The following is an 18,217-nucleotide window of genomic DNA, read 5'->3' as shown; positions in this document are numbered from 1 at the left end:
GGATGGTTTGTTTGAGAAGGCTACATAAAGTTTGTGAAACTAGAGGTATTTTGGTCTTTTGACTTATTAATTTAGATTTCAGTGGAGAAATGATGAAGAACAGCAGTGATTTTCCTTCTGGTATTATCAAAATATTTCTAAATTGTTTTTCTTCTGAACGTTAGAATTATGTTACGGGTTCTTTTTGAGCTGAAACAAGCAATTCTTACTATATAACTAGAAGCAATTTAAAATATTTTAAGGAACATTTTCATAGGGGAGCAATTACTTTTATCTTAGTATTTTCCTGTCTGATGAATCATGATTGAAGTAGGCAGAAAATAATGAAAATTTGAACCTGTGTAAATGTGTAAAATGGTCAAAATTAAAGGGAAATAAAAAAGGGAGCTGGAAGCTATGGGAGTCTGATCACAGGGAACATTTGGTTCTTCTTCAGCCTCTTCAGCTGCTGGAAATTGAGATGCATGAGATATGCATGTGCATTGCTGACTGAGTTTCTAGGGACAGAAATAAAGAGCAATAGTTTGACGAATGCATGCCGAAGTGGCATTTTCTGAAGGCCAATAAAGCAATGCATAGGTGAGAAAGGACCTTAGACAAGGTATTCTTGCTGATGTGTTGACTATCATTTAAACTAGCTAAGAAATTTTTTCGGATAAGGCATGAAGGATTTGACATTGATTATAATAATTTTATGTAATGAAATTAATTTTTGAGTATCTGTTGCTGGTGTAGAACAATTAAAGTTTCATGGTTTTATAGTGTTTCCATGGGGAATGTGTACTTATTCTCCATGCCAAATTTTTTGTGCACTATGAAAACATGTATCCTTTACAGGTGGTACTAACCAATGATCAGGTTCAATAGAAATCTGTAGGTTTGTGAAATATTCCATCTAGTACCAGTAAGGGAAGTGATGGCATTTTGAAATATGAAGTAATTTTTATGACATCTTCCATTCAATATTTTAACCCAAAGGGGTTGTATGTGTTCTAGTTACTCTGTGAAACAAGATACCTAATGTCAGAAGCTTTTGGCAAGTAGCTTCTAAAATGAGATGTCTCATCTTTCTTGCCTGTGATTTCCTAGACCATTGCATTTCAACTAGCTACTTGTTCTCTGGGTTTGGCCCTTGAGGTAGTGACTCTGTCCTGGCCTCCTTTTTCTCCTGGGGCAAGGAAGGAATGGGTTGTGGCCACACCTCGCCTCTGCTCACACAGGTAGCCAGAACTCAATTTGCTGTTGTAGCCTTCAGAGCTCATGAGAAGAAAGTGAACAAGCAGAACACTTTTACTCCAAAATTGCAATCAGACCATAATAACAGTATACATTTTTGTATCATAGGAACTGAGAAATAATGTAGTTTGCACTCATGACTACACACAAAGTCACGAATACACAAACATATGTAGAAGGATATCTTCTTGGTGACAGCTACTCTGCTTATTGCAGTGTCTGGACTTTTGAGGGCCTGACTTGTGCATTTGGAGTGAGTTTTTTTAAGCAAATATATTTGTCTCTATTAGATTCTAGCATTCTATTGGGTTTTCCCCACAACTTATTCACAGTGTGGCTGGGGATGAGGCTAATTTTTGCATTGATTTAGAAAAAGTGGTTGATTTAGGAAAAAATAAGGGGAGAACTATCTAGTTTCACTTATTTAAGTGAAAGATAAAAAAAGAAGAAATATATGAACATAGAATTAAAGAGCAAATATGAGACAAGTTGGTAACTCAATTGGCTTGATGTTCTGTATTGTTTATGTTCATTACATCTTAGTAAGAAGAGCATATTTGAGGGAATGATCTGTGTAATATCCCCTCACCTTTTCAGTCAGAAGTTGATCATGCCATTCAGAATCATTGGCTGCAGCAAGGGAAGAGAGTTACTGAGGAGAGAAAGTGGTGTAGAATGTTTATTGAGATGCTTTTTGTTTGCTGAAGATAGAATAAAAAAGTTATACATTTATGGGGCCTTCTGTTGCCACAAAATAAAATTGGAAAATTGTATTTCACCCAATCTTCATGTGGGAGAAGTAATGGCTGTCCCAACCACTTCCTATTTGCTGACACAAATTATCCTGAAAACATATTTGCTAGTATTAACTGGTGCATCAGTTAGTACTGCAAGTACTTTACTGCAGGCAACATTCATATGGTTTGTTCCTCTGGCCTATTTTCGTAGGTACAGTAATGCTCAAATGACTTCTGATTTTTCTAAGCAGAACTGCCTCCTGGAAAAACTATGGAACTGCTAAACTGTTTTGCTTTTTGAATACTTCCAGACGATTTATGTTGAAGATAAAGTTGCAAGTGAAGAACTATGGTGCTGGCGGGCTGGGAGTACAGAAACACACATGCACACCTGAGTTGGACATTCTCTCAAATGTTTGTGTTATTCTGTAAGTTCTTTATTATTTACAGAATACTCATTGCTTTATGAACCAGTGCTTGTGCTTCTTCAACGCTCTGCTGAAATGATTCTCCTTCTATTGCTGAACTTGGATTTATTCCAAGAGAAGGTCTGGTTTCTTCAGGCAGACTTGCCAATGTTTCTGCCCTTATACGTTATGTCAAATCTGCATGGATGTGAAAGCATGCCTTCATCACGGTTATGCAATTGTCATGCATAGCTGTGATTTGATTAAAAAACAAAAGAATATTCCTTTCTTAATGGGAGTTCACAGAGAGTTTTTGATGTACCCTCAGAAGATGTTGTACAGAGCCTTGCTGACTGCAGTGCTCTGTTATGTTACACTATGGAGCTCTGCAGCCTGTTCAGGCTCTCTGGAAAGTGTGGTTAGGGTCACTTGCTGTACCTATTGCTGACCCTCCTGGAGATCTGTGAGCAAGATCTCAGTGGGCAACTACCGAGGTCAGTACTGTTTTTTGCTGTGTTTTGAAGTCTTAGTCATGTTCTGCTTGTGAGATGTTACATGCAGTCAAGCTGTTTATTGACTTGATTAAAAAATACTGAGAAATTGGAAAGTTTTTGAAAAAAATTACCCAGTTGAAGGTTCCAATGTTCTTCAAACTCTGTTCCTGAAGCATTTAATGTAGTGGTGCTATTTAAAGCCAAGAATGAAAAAGGAATGCTCTGGCATTAGTTATCTCAGTTATAAATTATGTTAGATGTTTGGATTTATATGATCTTGATATGTACAATATACATAGAGAACATATGTCTAGAACATCCACATTTAATATCAAAGGGTAATGCTCTGTCACGGGTTTGCTCTAGTGACTTTGCAGGGACTTATTGTTCTGGAGATTATATGTTTGAAAGAAGTGGTGTTTGATTTTGCAGGGTGCAGAGAGTACCTGCAAGGAATCCAGGGTGGTCTTAACAGCAGTAACTTCAGACCACAGAATGTTGTTCAATGCTTCTAGGATTAAGCATTGCAGATGCAGCTTATTTATATCACATGAACTAACCATTTATGTTTATGTTGTTTTGTATTGTTCTGATGTATAAACCTAAAAAAAATCACAGCAGTGCACTTAGCAGACATTATGTCTGGTGTGTGTGATGTGTGGCAGTGGTGCTGGGCATGTCAGGGTTTCATTTTCACACACAATGGAAGCAAACTCTGATTTAGTATTTGAAGTCCACTACAGATCCACTGAAGAATCCTAATTTAAATAATTTGCCATTATTTCATGGTAATATTTGGTTGCAAAGGACATTTTTCAAAAGTTTTATGCAAGAATTTCTTAAATTAATTCTTACTGCCTTGTACTTAAGATAAAAGAAATATGGAATATAAATAATGTGCATCTAATTCCTGTATTTCTACAAGCAAATGAAAGGAAACATAACTTTTTTAAACCCTTATAATTGGCAGAAAATTAAAACATGTTTCATTTTAGATGTTCCATCATGAGAAAGTTGTGACACCTTGATAAGACTTAGTTTTTTGTTGAGTTTTTGTAATCTGTTTAAGATAGCATCTTTTCCATATGCCCTAAAAACTCATATATAGAAACATGATGTGTAATAGGAATTCTCTTTTATCCCCTGCTCCATGATGTTTTTGTAAGTGAGACTGTTTCTGGGATCATCTGTGATTTCTTTCAGTCTTTAATTAGATATATTAATCCTTCTTCTCCACTCACTCTTCTTCCTTTCTTGGGCCCCCCAGAAAATAGAGGGAAAGACCAATTTTTAAATATATATAAAAAAATGAGTTACTTTAAACAGTTTCTAGTGACTCAGAACAGAATGTTAATTGCAGAATATTAATTTTTAGAACAAAAAGACCTGCTGGAGCCCATTAGTGTATGGTGCACTGGTCAGATGGGCTGAGAGGGACGGAACTTGGCCAACCCCAGCAGAGTAGGAACTCCTGGAGCTGGTGCTACCTGAGCCATCAAACCAGCCAGCTGAAGCCGGGAAGGGAGGAGATAGAAATTAGGTGAATCATTAGGTCTTTGCTTAATTTCCACTCTTGCACCATGAAATTAGGCTACTTTTTGGGCCTTTCAGCTCCCCTGTGGAAATACACAGGAGCACACAGGCAAAGCCATTTTAAAAATACAGATTTTATAGACATTTTAGAAGCCACCTCAGGAGTTTATGCAAGTGAAAGGATTCTCAATATTTCTACTTTAAAACCAATGTCTAACCTTTTAGAGAATCACCAGCTTTTGTGCAAATTGGTACAATTTTCAGTAGGGAAATACTTGGGACTTAATTTTGATCATGCAGTCATTTTCCTAACACCACGGAAAAAGATATTCCAGGACTGTATTTGAAAATACATCTCTACTAGTTTTTCAGAGATTTACTTTTTTATTTTGTCGGGTTTTCAATGGAACAGAATACATGGAATTGATCTAATGTTACCTTCTGAGAGCCTTTTGCTTGTGTCTTACACAAGAGGCTGTTACTGAAAACTTGGTAACCATGGGGTGAAAGGTAAAGCCCTGTTACTGATTAAAAAGAGTAAGTAAAAAAAAAAGAAGCAACCTTCATATCATTATCTAGAAAGGAAAATGATTGTTAAGTAGGAATGGAGTTAATAGAAATTTTCTGACAAAATTGTTTTTTATAGGAAAAAATGTTCATTAAACATAGCAACTGGAAAGATTTTCCTTTTTGATACGGGGAAGAAGATAATTTTTAGCCTTTCTAGTTGAGAAATTTTAAAAGCAAAATAAAAAAAAAAAAAAAAGAAAAAAATACCAAACAAACAAACATGAAAACCCAAACCAAAAACTCCAAACCCTTCACAGATATTCTAGCAATAAAAAATCCAAGTAAGCTGAGAAAAGAGATTGATTGGCTGGGGTGAAAAACAGTAAGTGAAAGGAAGTCCTATATTATAGAAGGATTGGGAAATAAACTTTGAGTTGGTTAATCCAGGTAATGAGGAAAGTGACAATTTGAACAGGGTGACCTTGAAATGCTATAACTGAAGCATTCATAATAACTAAAAACCTATTATCTCTGTACATAATACAACTTTCAATAACTAATAAACGAGGTAAAAAAGCTTGATATTTTGTCTTTTTTGACATTAAGTACTACTTTTAAATGTCAGTTGTATTTACATAGACTGGGATGATTTCTATGAAATATGCCTAATTACCTACCTAAGTGGCCTTTAGATGTGCAATCCCACATGTTTGGCTCAAACATGGACTGTTGTCAGAAATTGAATACTTTTTTTTTTTTTTTTTAAACCTTTGCTTAAGTCCAATATGTTGTAAGTTCAAACAGGCTTATAAAAAAAAAGGCAGAATAAGATGTTAGCCAATAGCTTACACCACAGAAAATCCACCATGCCTTAATAGTTTGTTTTCTGGTAGATCTTTCTCCTTGATCTTATTGAAAGCCTGTTTGTGACCTCCTGCCTGTGAGGGAGAAGTGTATTCATGCTTCAGTTGGCTGCTGGTGCCTTCTCCTGCTCCTTATCAAAATGCAATGTGGAGCTGCATCTGACGCACCTTTCCCAGGTGTCAAGGAAGATGCAAAACAGAATTATTTCGGTTTTGGCAAGGCATAGCATCATAGTTTATTTTCAATTGCAGATCAAGTCGTAGTTATAACTTTGATTTTCTTAGTTCTTCTTTGTATATATTATAAACTTTTCCATCTAAATTTCCTATCTATATTTATCCTGTATTCAAGGCCAAAAAAGTATGTGTGGATCTTTTTATAGGTAGATTGGCTTTAAATAGCTACTTTCCTTCTCAAAAAATCTGATTTTAAGCTTAGGGACAGCACTGTGAGTCAGTACTACAAAAATTTCCTTTGGACCCCTGGGAATATTTGGAATTCAGCAAATGACAGCTACTAGCTGTTTGGGACATGGTTAATATTAGGTTAAACGACTCATTTCTAGATGGAAATAACTAAATGGGATTTACTAATGTAGCCCTTCTTCTTGCTACATATGAAATTATGCAGGATTTCAAGTTTGTTCTTCCTGCCTGGATTAGTCTAGTAGTGTGTGATTATTTTTTATAGGTTGTATTAAATTTCTTTTACAGAAGTTCAGGATTTGAGGTATTTTTCTAAGTACAAACTGAAAAAAGAATTATTAAAGAAAAGTTGAGGGACTTGGTAAGTGAAATTTTATTTTAAACTGTACAATATTTTGTAGGAACTAGTTTCAGTAATCTACTTAAACCATGAGAAGCAATCTAAAATAAATATATTTTTATTTTAATAAATAGGAAATCCTTTAAAGATTGTTGAATTGTAATTTATTCTCTTCAGAAATGATCCTGTCATTATAGAAACAACCTACACTACTGTTGAGCTTTATGAAGGTTCTTTCTCTCTTGAATATTTATGATCATCTTATGTAGATTATTGTGTAGATTGTGTAGATTAGCACACAGATTGCACTGGGTTTTTATTATCAGAACCATGAGTCAGAACCCCTGAAATGTAATTATTATATCTAGAAAAGATTCTTGCTACTTGATGAATCCTCTTATGTACATCTTCTCATAACGCATCAGAGCTGCACAAGGTGTGCAAAACATGTTGTTTTTCTTTTCCATTGTGCATGACAAAAGTTGAGTTTGTTACAGTTGATTGCAAAGCGGAGGGGTTGTCATGGTTCACTAAGGCCTGGACAACTTTTGCTCATGTTTAACTTGGGTGAGTTATATGGGCAAGCACATGGATATGTACGTGCACAGTTAACACCTCTAGTTATGTAAAACTCCACAGATTTTTGGCCTGTAGCTGTGAGGCTGGGCCTGTGAGACAAGTCTGAATCAACAACAGAGCAGCTTTTAATCACTTTGTGACTTGGGCATATGCAGATCTCTGATTCATTTTGGGCAAGAGTTTCAAAATTATTGGATTGGGGGTTTTCTTTTGTAAAATTAAAATCCCCTGAGCATGAATTTCTGCATAACTGTATAAAAATATGTTTGTATTCTTTTGATACTCTAAGGGAAAGTCTTAAAAGCAGCCTTCCATAGAAAAATAAAATCATTTTGTCCTTCAGTTCATTCCCTCTGATGTGGCAACTGCTTCCTGGCAAGAAGAGAATTCCTGATCAACTTTTTAATGGAAAGAATGTGCTACAAAAGTCCTTGGGGTACACAAATCAGAGAATCTTTGAATGAGGCTCTTGAGATTAAGAGATTAATCCAAGTGATACAGTTGCTAAGGAGCAGAAAAGTCTCTAAAGTCAGAACTTAATGTTGTTGGTCCAAACACAGCTGGATTTGTAACTGGAAACAAACTGGCAGACAACAAGTGGATCTACCACTCTTTCCTGGAGAGAAACAAGAATCTCCTCTGAGGAAGAAGCTGGGTATGCTATACACGTAGCTCCCACCAGACAGCACTCTGTCTGCTCAGTCTTGTCCAAAGAGCACCATATCTGGCATCCTCCACCGATCCCTCATCACACCCAGCCCTTTATGAACATCTCTCTTGTGCTGCTTTGTCACATATCCTCAGCCACACAAGTACACCTTTCAGCTGAATCTACAAAAATTAACTTTGCTGGGTGGCAACATGGTCTTCTTGTAGTTTCAAGCGTGTATTGCTGAAAACACACCTAAAACCATGTCTGTCTGTCCATAGGACCTTTGATCCAAGCACTGTGCAATGGGATATACTGATCCCCCCTACAGTGCGCTAGATCGAGATGGGACAGATGTAAACCATTTTTATTTCACCAGCCAGCATGCTCCCTGCCTCTTGACTGGGAGCCAGGAGGGTTCTAGTTTTGAATGCTCCAGCAGTGTAGCTTCTGTGTGCTTACTGTTCTCAGGATTAAGTTTCAGAAAGTCAGACAAACCAAAGCAGCCCAGCCCTGTCATTGTAATGATCCATAAGTGTACTGGTGCTACCAGGGATGAATTGTTATCACAGATAGGAGACAAGCAACAAGACAAGAGGGAACGGGCAGAAAACAGTGCATAGGAAGTTCTAGCTAAATATGAGGAGGAACTTCTTTACTGTGCAGGTGACCAGAGCACTGTCACAGATTGTTCAGAGAGGTTTGGAGTCTTCCTCACTGAAGATATTCAAGAACCATCTGGGAAGTCTTGAGTCATTCATAGACTTGTTAAAAAGTGCTTGTTTGGCCAAAAAAAAGCCTAGATGTTGTCACAGGTCAGAGTGATGTTCCTTAAAAGTGGTAGTTATGCATTTCTGCACAAGAAACCTAGTCCGTAGCATAACTTTTTATTTCTATCTTCTGATTGTGTATTAACTGTGAAAGATATAAAGTTCATCTTTAACAAGGATGATGTCAACATGAGGAGAAGCATTAGCACTGTCATCAGCAGACCTTCAGCAAAACAGACCTTTTCTCTTAATGTCCTTTTGCCTGTAAGAAGATAATTGCCTTGGGTAATAATGTAAGCTGGACTCCTGGTCTTGAAACACAGCCCATCCTGTGGAGCACACTTTCTTGGATGCATTTCTGCTGGATCTGACAGCTGAGGAAAGCTGGTATTCTTCTCTTGTGTGTTGCTGAAGGAAGCAGGGCTATTCATGAAGCAAAAATTAGGAACCTTATCTGCATCTGGAGCACTGGCAGACTTTAAGGGAAAAGAAAAAGTTGAGAGAAAGTTGCAGTGGGCTGCCACACAATGTTTTTTTCTAACTATTTTCCTAGGAAAGACGTTTTAATAATAAGCACTTTTCTCTGCGAGGCTTGTCTTATGTTAGCTGAACAAAAATAAAGTTATTGAAACATGAATGTTTAGAAGGAAGGAATATGCTGTGAATAATACTGGCTGGAAATACTACTACATGTTTGGAGTGGGGTTGTCCACCACTGGAAGTAATAAAAATAGATCTGTAAATTATACATTGAGGTTTGGTTAATTCCTGAAGCTAATTTTTAAGAAACTGAGGTTTATTTATTGGTTGTGTCACAGGAATGTTTGACTTGTTCTAGGTCCAGTCTTCAGCATTTTTCATTTCTAGCCGTATAAAAGAGATCATCTATGGTACATCTACCCCAGTTCAAGAGAATAGGCTCTAACCCATCTCTGTAAATATACTGCCTTCTGTGCTGCTTCTAGCCACACCGATACTTTTAGAATTACTTACATTCTTCCAAGATTTACTCAGGTCTCAAAACATTGCAAAGCATCCTTCAATATGCTTCAAAACCAGTTTGTTTTTCACAAGGGCAATGGAAGGACTTTGCTTGATACCATGGTGGGATTTCCCTATGTATTTCCTTCAGGATGTGTGAATAGTTGCACTGACATAGGTGTGTTTAAATGCAGGAAATGGTATTCCAGTTGGGTTTTATGTCATGAGGACAGTGGATATGATTTATCTGAACACCAGCAAGACTTGCTCTCTCTCTCTCCCTGCCTGTTTGGCTGGGCGAATAGCCGGCCAGCTCGCAGCCCACCAATCACCTGGCTTCCAAGCCTCCACCCCTCAGTACTGAGGGCTCCCACACCACCTGCAGCCAGCTTTTAAAGCAACTCTTTTAATAAAATCACTTTATGTCATTACTCTTCCATTTATGACAGCAGGAGTTCGGGACTAAGAGGACCAGAAATTTTCCCAGCAGAAGTTGCTCTGAATCAGGTTAGTAATGAAGTTTGCTGCTGAAAGAAGTAACCTAAAAAGCAACCTATGTTATCTTAGGAAGCCTTGCCTTTAACATGTGATGTTTGAGTTGCAAGAGCTGTGGTATGCAGTTTGTTTACATTACAGCATTATTCTGTCTTTGGTAAAGTAAAAATTCTGTGTTAATATATAGAAGATGCAGTTATATTTTCCTTCCCAGTCTGACTAGGAGGTGTTTCTGCTTTTGAATTATAAAATTTACTTTGCTTTTCTCTTTTATGCATCATATGCTTCTGTTACAGGTGCTGCTTCCCAATTTTATTTATTATTAATCCCTAGTTTATTATTGAAATACACTGCTTTAAGTATTTCAAGCCATTAGAAGTTTTGTGAAAGTCTTGGGCACCACATGAACTTTTAGGACACTTGCAGTAAACGAATGTATTGGCTGTGCGTGTGTCCACATGCAGACAAATCATAGACTACATCTAGTTTTGATTCATCTCTGAATTCTTTGAATCTCATATATTATTTCACGAGATTTTACTTTCATATATTATTGTGCAAGATCTAATAAATGCAATACTACAATTTTGAATAAGGCTACATGTACTTAATAAGAAAAAAATTAATAAACTTTTACAGGTTTTTCAGGAAAATTGAAGTTGTAGATAGATGCTAAATTAATCTGTATTAACCACCAAATATATTTATACTTTCCTATTTTCAATATGTTAAAAAGTTATTGGAGTACTTTAAATGGTATGCTGTTTAAAATTTTTAACTACTGCATCTAAAGTTAATAGTATATTATATAACACTAGCTCAACAGAATAGTTTTTAGTAAAATATCTTTATTTTATTTTGACTTCATGAATCATTAAACATAAATCTCAGTAACAGTATTAAAACTTTCCGAGGTTTCATATTGCTTTATAGCATTTGCTTTCAATATGAGATTTTTATAGGTTTTTTATTAGAATTTTTAATGTGTGAAGAGTTGGATGGCAACTGCAGCCAAACTGAATTTTCCCATGTGTAGCTTGGGTTTAATGTATACTAACTTAAACCATATATGAGACAGATTAAAATTTTATTTTAATGGAAATAAAATTATTGACACATGATGTAAGCTGTCTTTTTTTTCTCCAATATCCATGTATTTTTTAAATTTTGTGTGGGATAGGTGGCTAGGTTAGATTATTTTTACATTAAAAATACTTTGCAGAAACGGTAGATTTTGTATGACTGTGAAACAGTCAAAGCAGGTTTTAATATTAATATAAACTTTGTAGATAGAGACTTTGTCCCTTGCATTGTGTTTTTACTTAAAATTTTTTGATACCAAACATTGCCTGACAGAAGATGGCTAACAATGGATGATGATTAAACATTCCTGATCATCCACCAGAACAAGGAGCTGGTATGAATTGTAACTCATCTTCTTGGACTGGCATTCAGATGAATGGTTTACAATTGGCCAGGAGAGGCTGAAATTAAGATACTTTTATCAGCAGATACTGTAGAGAAAAAAATTAACCAAGACAGTAAAGAACAAAAGGGATTGGAGAAATACCTGCTTATTCGGGTACTCTGACAAATATTGTGAAAGTCCATTAGATATAAGAAAGTTTTGTTTTGTTTTGTTTTTCCTTCCCTGTTATATATATCTTTCAAGTTCCTTTCCTGTCTAAATTATGTCCTATTCTCCTGCCTGTATCTGTGTTGAAGGTGGTTGAAGGGGTAAAACTAAACTGTAGTGTGGATGGCTTAGCAGCTCTGTCTAGGAATTAGTTCAAGGAAGGAGGACGTTTATGTAAGGGCTGGTCATTGGTCCTCGAGTCTAAGGCAGTTGAACTGAGACCTGCCTTTTTTGGAGGACCATTGGAGGCATATTCCATGTTTTAGTGTAACCTGTAGCTAAATTAAAACTTAGTCCAAAGACACTTCAGCATATGCAGAGCCAGAGCTGCCACCTCAGTTGTATGCAGCAGAAGGAATGTGCCAACGTCAGCAACAAATAGACTTCACAGGTGTTTGCTTGTGACAAAGTGAAACCTGCTTTGCTTGCGATGAAGCACTCTCCGTAAAGCAGACTTGAAAGTGGAGCCTAGCCCAGGTTGGAATGAACGCTTAAGAGATTCATCAGATTGTGTCTGCTCCACACCTTAATTAGAAATAACTGCATACCATGGGTGAGTTCAATGGCATTTTCCTTTGTGGTTTCTTATCACTCATTGCCTGTGTTTAAACTCTCTATAAAATCAGGATTCAATCTTTTCTCTGTTTAAACTGCATGAACAATACAGTCCACCCTGACTGGTGGTCCTTGCAGGTTACATGCCAAACATTGCTGTTCAATGGCAGACAGGTATAACCACTGTTCTCCAACATTAGTAGGATGGGTGCACCAGAGATGCTTTAAAAGCACTCACTTCCTTCTTGATTGATTACTCCCTTGATAAAGGCGGTAATTATCAAAAACCCCCTTTCCCAAGCTGTCAAGTGTGCCTTCTCAGGAAGGCTCAGAGTAGAGGCAGTGCTCCTCAGCTGTGCAGGACGTTCAGCAGGAGCCTAGGCCAGCACTGGCAGAGCTCATGGCCAAGTAGAGGCCACAGCTGTGTGCTAGGACGAGGCAGGATTAGGCTGCAGCAGGAAAAGGAGGAAGAAAAAAGGAACAGTTAGGAAAATACTGAAACCTGTTAGTCGAAAAGTAGGAGAGAGAATTTTTTAATGTGTTCACTTACCCTACTTCATGTTCCTCTCTGTCATAAAGATCAGAACAGAAAAGAAAACTGATATTTGTCCAAACTCAGGAATAAGATCTGTGAGTCTGCAGGAATAAGACTCTTTATAAGAGTGCGTGGTGGCGATCAGTATAAGCTTGTCTAGGACAATGCTGCCACCAAAAGGCACCCAACTGTTACCTTCTTTGCCTCTGTAGGTTTGTATTTTTGCATGAGATGTGCTCTGCCTCTCTGTTCTGATAAAACTGCTTGTGAGTCTGCACACGTCAGCAGTGAACCATTGCTCAGGCTGTTCTCTGCTTTACAATGGACACCTCAGAAAAACATTGCATTACACTTGTCAGTGATTTCTGAAGACACTTGTCACCTCTTGTCACCTAAGTAATTTGGTCCTGTGTGAAGCCAAATAGCTTTGTAAGCTCATCAGTTCTTCCTGCTGCACTGTCTTATCGAGTATGGAGTATTGGAAAGGGGTAGCCTGAGGTACAGTGGTGCACTTGGCATGCAACAAAGGAAGTTGTGAAGCAGGGTTCAGGCAGTTTTTGTTATGAGTTTAGGCATACTGAATATAGGAAACTGTGGAAGATGTACAGGATTCCAGTGGTTGTTGTAAAAGGACATATGTTTGTCAAGTCCACCTTATGATGGATATACTTACAAAGAGATGTTTGCCATGCACATGAGGTGGCTGGGTTTTTTTTCCCCAGACACAAAGTTTGTATGTTGAACTTTGTCTTTTGTTGTGCTCTAGTTTCTAACAGCTAAGGAAAGGCTGGGTTTCTGTCAGAAGAGATGTCTTTTACTGGCACGTGGCTAGCAAGAAATAGCCTCCTTCCTCTCCCCAGGAAGCAGAAATCAGAAACAGAAAAACTCCTCCTATTTTGCCATAAGGATTCCTTCTCAGCAGAGAAAATCATAATATCCAGAGATATTAGCTTATAATAGCAGAGACAATCATGATAGCAGAAATAACCATAATATACTATCACTTACTGGCCACTGCAGTAAATGACTGTACAATTTTCAGGACTTCTTGTCCCAAATATCAGAGAAGCAAAACAATCTGAGATGCCATTTGAATAACAAGAGTCTTGGAAATTCTTTAGTGGTCTGAGAACAAGATTTGCCAGAGTATTTTTTCCTATTAATGAATTACCAAATGACATATTATCTGGGAGGAGGGAGAAATAATTCCATGCTTCTGCAACATTGAAATTGCTAAGGTGAATGACTTACCAAAGAGCGTCACAAGAGCGTTGCTGCCTGTCATATGGGCTGCAGACTAATAAGAATGTTAATATAATATCCTAAGCAGTTGCTACAGCTTCAGAACTGTCATTAGGGGAAAAAAAAGTGGCCTCAGAATGTTTGTCTTAGTACATCCCAGGAAAAATAAACTTGGCCATGTGGGAGTGGAGTGTCTCAGCCTCAGGCCCAAAGAAAGGCTGCTCCTCCTGAAGAGCTCAGGAGACACAGCAGGGGATTTTACCTGAACAGTTCAATGCTAATTCCTTTAGAAGATATTGTGGATCTCTGCCGACATGAATATCATCTGAGTTTTGTAACTGGTGAAATCTTCATAGTGGGTGAGTCTGTGTAGCATGGGCAGATTCTTGTCCCTGGGAGCCTGGTGTGCTGAAAGGACTGCCTAACTGCAGCAGAGCTTTGGAAACTTGCCTGTCTGTCTCCTCCCCCTATCCTGGGCTACCTATCACCTTTCTAAGTGGATAAAGCATCACTGTCCACAACTATAAAATTCCATTCACGACCCTTTGTCAAATTCCCTTTACTTGAAAGGGAATGGGGACCTTTTTTCTTAAGGGTGGTCTTTGAAGGCAGAAGTGGCACATTTGAGTGCACCCTGTTACAGCAACAGGGTGAAAATGTTTTCTTTTCTCAGGCGATTTTTTTTTTTTCCCCTAAGCAATCTTGTATAGGGATGGCAGAGTTCCTGATACTCTCTGCTTCTGCATCTCTGTTTTAGGATCAAACACTGTTAATTGAGCTATCCATGTTCGTAGGAAGTCACTGCTGTTAGTGGATTGGGTAGAAATGTCCTAGAAATGTTCGAGGAAACTGATACAAATTAGTAAAGAATAAACCAGCAGAATATCTTCATCTAAATTAAAGAGGTTTTCAGTTCCCAGGAGGGTTCCACTTAACAATTCATGAGCAGAGCATAGATATTTATGGTATGAGTTGCAAAGACAAACATCTGTTTGGGAAGATGACAAATGGTATCGCTTGATTCTTAAAAGCTCTTAGTCATAAACAATGCAATTCAAACAAATACATAAAGACTGAACTCATACATTAATGTTGCCTCTTTAAAATATTCTAAATATATAACCACATATAATATATATATATAAATATTTAATAACAAATTCTAAATACAAAAGCTATGTATTTGAAGACAAAAGAACATTGAATTGGCACTGTCAGAATAAAGTATTTTAAACTTTTGATGCTTATAGTCTTAGTTTTAGATCCCAAAATCCCTTATTTATGTTGGTGTTGATTCTTTTCTTAAAAAGCTCTATGATATAGGAGATAATGGGCTGTATAAGTTTTGGAAGTGGTTAGGAAGTGGCCATTAGCAGATAATTAGAAACAATTCCTTCTTTTTTATGGAAACGTAATAAACTTAAAGATAATGGATCTCTTTTCCTGGGGACATAAGTGCTACATATAAAATTAGGCATAGTGTATCCCTAATTTGTTTCCTGGAGAAAAAAGCACATGCCATCTTATTTATTGTCGCAAAACAGTGCAAATATATTAGTTAATAGATGCGATTAAAGTTCTTCAGGCAAATACTTTTCCCCATTGTTTTTCACCAGAGTCTACACTGCCTTTTGCATAGTGGAACAATTTCCTTCATTTCAGAGTTCTACATCCACTATGTTGCCCTGTGGACCAGCTCTGTCCTTTATTCGGTGTCTGGTGCGGAAGAAGAACATCAATGGCGAAAGTCTCGAGGACACCAAGCTGTGCCGATGCTTATCAACACTGGACCTTATAGCCCTGGGAGTAGGAAGTACCCTTGGTGCTGGTGTTTATGTCCTTGCTGGAGAAGTCGCCAAATCCAATTCTGGACCTAGCATCGTTGTTTCTTTCCTCATTGCTGCCCTTGCATCTGTGATGGCAGGTCTCTGCTATGCCGAGTTTGGTGCTCGTGTTCCCAAGACTGGTTCTGCATATTTGTACACCTACGTTACAGTAGGTGAACTGTGGGCTTTTATCACTGGTTGGAACCTTGTTTTATCCTATATTATAGGTAAGCATAAGAACAAGAACTGTCCCAGCAATTTCTGAGACAACAGATAAAAGATGCAGACTTAGGGCTGGTTTTCTTTTCTATCTCTACATTTAGCTACTATTTCTTTTTAGTCCTGCTGAGATGAAATAAACAAAATAATTTGATTAGGTTATTTCCTTCTGTGCATCACCTCTGCATCAGGGTTTTTGCAAGATATTTTTGTAACAATGTGATGTATGAACCACATACCTTATATGAAGATTGTGTCAGACAATTCAGCGATGATGCACAAGAATAAACAGGATTTATTTTGCCATCTTTGGTCAGCAAAAATAATTTCAGTAAAATCAATAAGTTTTTTTTTCTGAGTATACACAGTAAGGACGTTTACAGGGACTCCACCCTAGTATCTTACAGTTAAGTTGCTGTGTTTAAGCACTAACTTGCTACTAGATCTTTGTGTTAATTAAGTGCAGTCCTATCAGGTAGTCCCATAAAACACAAAGTTGACCAGATCTGAGTTAAATCAGTGCTTATGTGGCAGATAGTCAAATAGCTATTTCAGTGCTTCAGCAGAAATAACATTTTTTGATTTAAAAATTATTTCTCCCGGAGGAATGTGTTCCAAACTTCCATTATATTGTGAACGAGCATGCCTAGCTTTAGATGCATATCTATAGGATGGTTACTCAAATCATTACAAATCATTCCCCAGTTTTATATTAAAATTTATTTATTGAGAGGAGAGTTATACAAATAAGATTGTATTTGGCCATGCACTCTTTACCACTGGAGAGTATTAATTTTAAATACAGACTCTAGTAACATACATCTTGCTAGCAAATTGTTTGGGTTTTTTTTGCTTTACTTACGGGCAGGTAAACTTCCATTCCCGTTCTTTCTTACAGTGCTTTCTTACACTACTTTTTTTATTTAATATATGTCATATTATAATTCTAGAAATAAGCTTCTTCCAGGACAGGCATAAATGACACAGAAATAATGTCTGCAATGTTTTGGGAATAAACAAGGCAAAAGTTTGAATACTTTAGTTCTAGAAAACTTGTTACCATTGAACAAGCTAAATTCTTAAACGTTAAAATTTTTCAGCAGAACAAACATCACAGGCTCTGCTTTTTAAAATACAAGTAGCAATAGGCTTAGTTTTGTTTCTTTTTCAGTAGAAGTATCTGTATCCCACTGTATGGATGTAAAAGCCTAAACATGCATGTGTTTTATGAAGGTACTTCAAGTGTAGCAAGAGCCTGGAGTGGCACCTTTGATGAACTTCTTGGAAAACAAATTGGTCATTTCTTCAGTGCCTACTTCAAAATGAATTACCCAGGGCTAGCAGAGTATCCTGACTTCTTCGCTGTGTTCCTTGTATTACTTTTATCGGGTAAGATGATATATGGCTTAATTTATGGTGATTGTGACATTTTACAGTTAAAAGTCCTAAAATGTAGAGTTTTGCACCAGAAATATGGTTCAGAGGCACATTTTCTACTGGCACAATGCCTCCGTGAATTAAATGTATGTAATCAAATTTTAACATGCACACACTTCTCTTGAAACTGAGACATGAACTTATCCCTTGTCAGTACTTCTTTCATAAAACCCATGATACATATTGATGGTAACATGAAAATTTTGAGTTTTCATGGCTTTATCACCAATAAATGCTTTCAGAGTCGCCTGGAGGTTAAGCTCTGTTGTTTGGTGATGTAGTCTCCTTAAATTGTATAATGTGCATGTAGTGGGCATTTGTAAGGGGGTTTTTCCATCTAAATTGTTCACTTATTTGGTGTATTATAACATTCCTCTTTTTAAGTATTCAGTTGTTTATCCTAGAGTTTGTCTGACCTAAAGGGTACCCCAAGGTACTTATATGGACCAACAGATCAGTTTGAAACCTGAGTAAACCTTTCTGTCTACTCTTCCAAGTCCTGTTTTTGTCTTTACTCGTGTATCATGCTTTTAAGTCAGAAACACTGACACTACCTACATGCTACTTCAGGGATCAGAAAGCTCAAAAATACTGCAATTTATTTCCATGTTTACATCTAACAATTACTTACCACATGGAAATTTTCCTACTGCCACTGGGAGTGAAGGAAGCAGGAAGTGTATTCTAAAGTGTGCAGTTCATTTTCAGGCAATACTAGAAGCATTTCAATATTCAGTAGAGCTCTTA

At 37.1% G+C, this 18,217-nt stretch overlaps 1 protein-coding gene across 1 annotated transcript in view; it reads left to right on the top strand.

Annotated features, from left to right (window-relative positions):
* Window positions 1-18,217, top strand: part of SLC7A2 (solute carrier family 7 member 2) — a 51,328-nt gene that overhangs the window by 17,185 nt on the left and 15,926 nt on the right. Inside the window, exons 2-3 of the mRNA XM_033061361.1 lie at window positions 15,651-16,041; window positions 17,267-17,422. Coding sequence (XP_032917252.1) covers window positions 15,666-16,041; window positions 17,267-17,422 — 532 coding nt within the window. The 5' untranslated portion in view covers window positions 15,651-15,665. The remainder of the gene's footprint in view (window positions 1-15,650; window positions 16,042-17,266; window positions 17,423-18,217) is intronic.

Source organism: Catharus ustulatus, chromosome 5, assembly GCF_009819885.2.
Source record: "Catharus ustulatus isolate bCatUst1 chromosome 5, bCatUst1.pri.v2, whole genome shotgun sequence".
In the NCBI taxonomy this organism is placed as follows: domain Eukaryota; kingdom Metazoa; phylum Chordata; class Aves; order Passeriformes; family Turdidae; genus Catharus; species Catharus ustulatus.
This window is presented reverse-complemented; position numbering and strand designations above follow the sequence as displayed.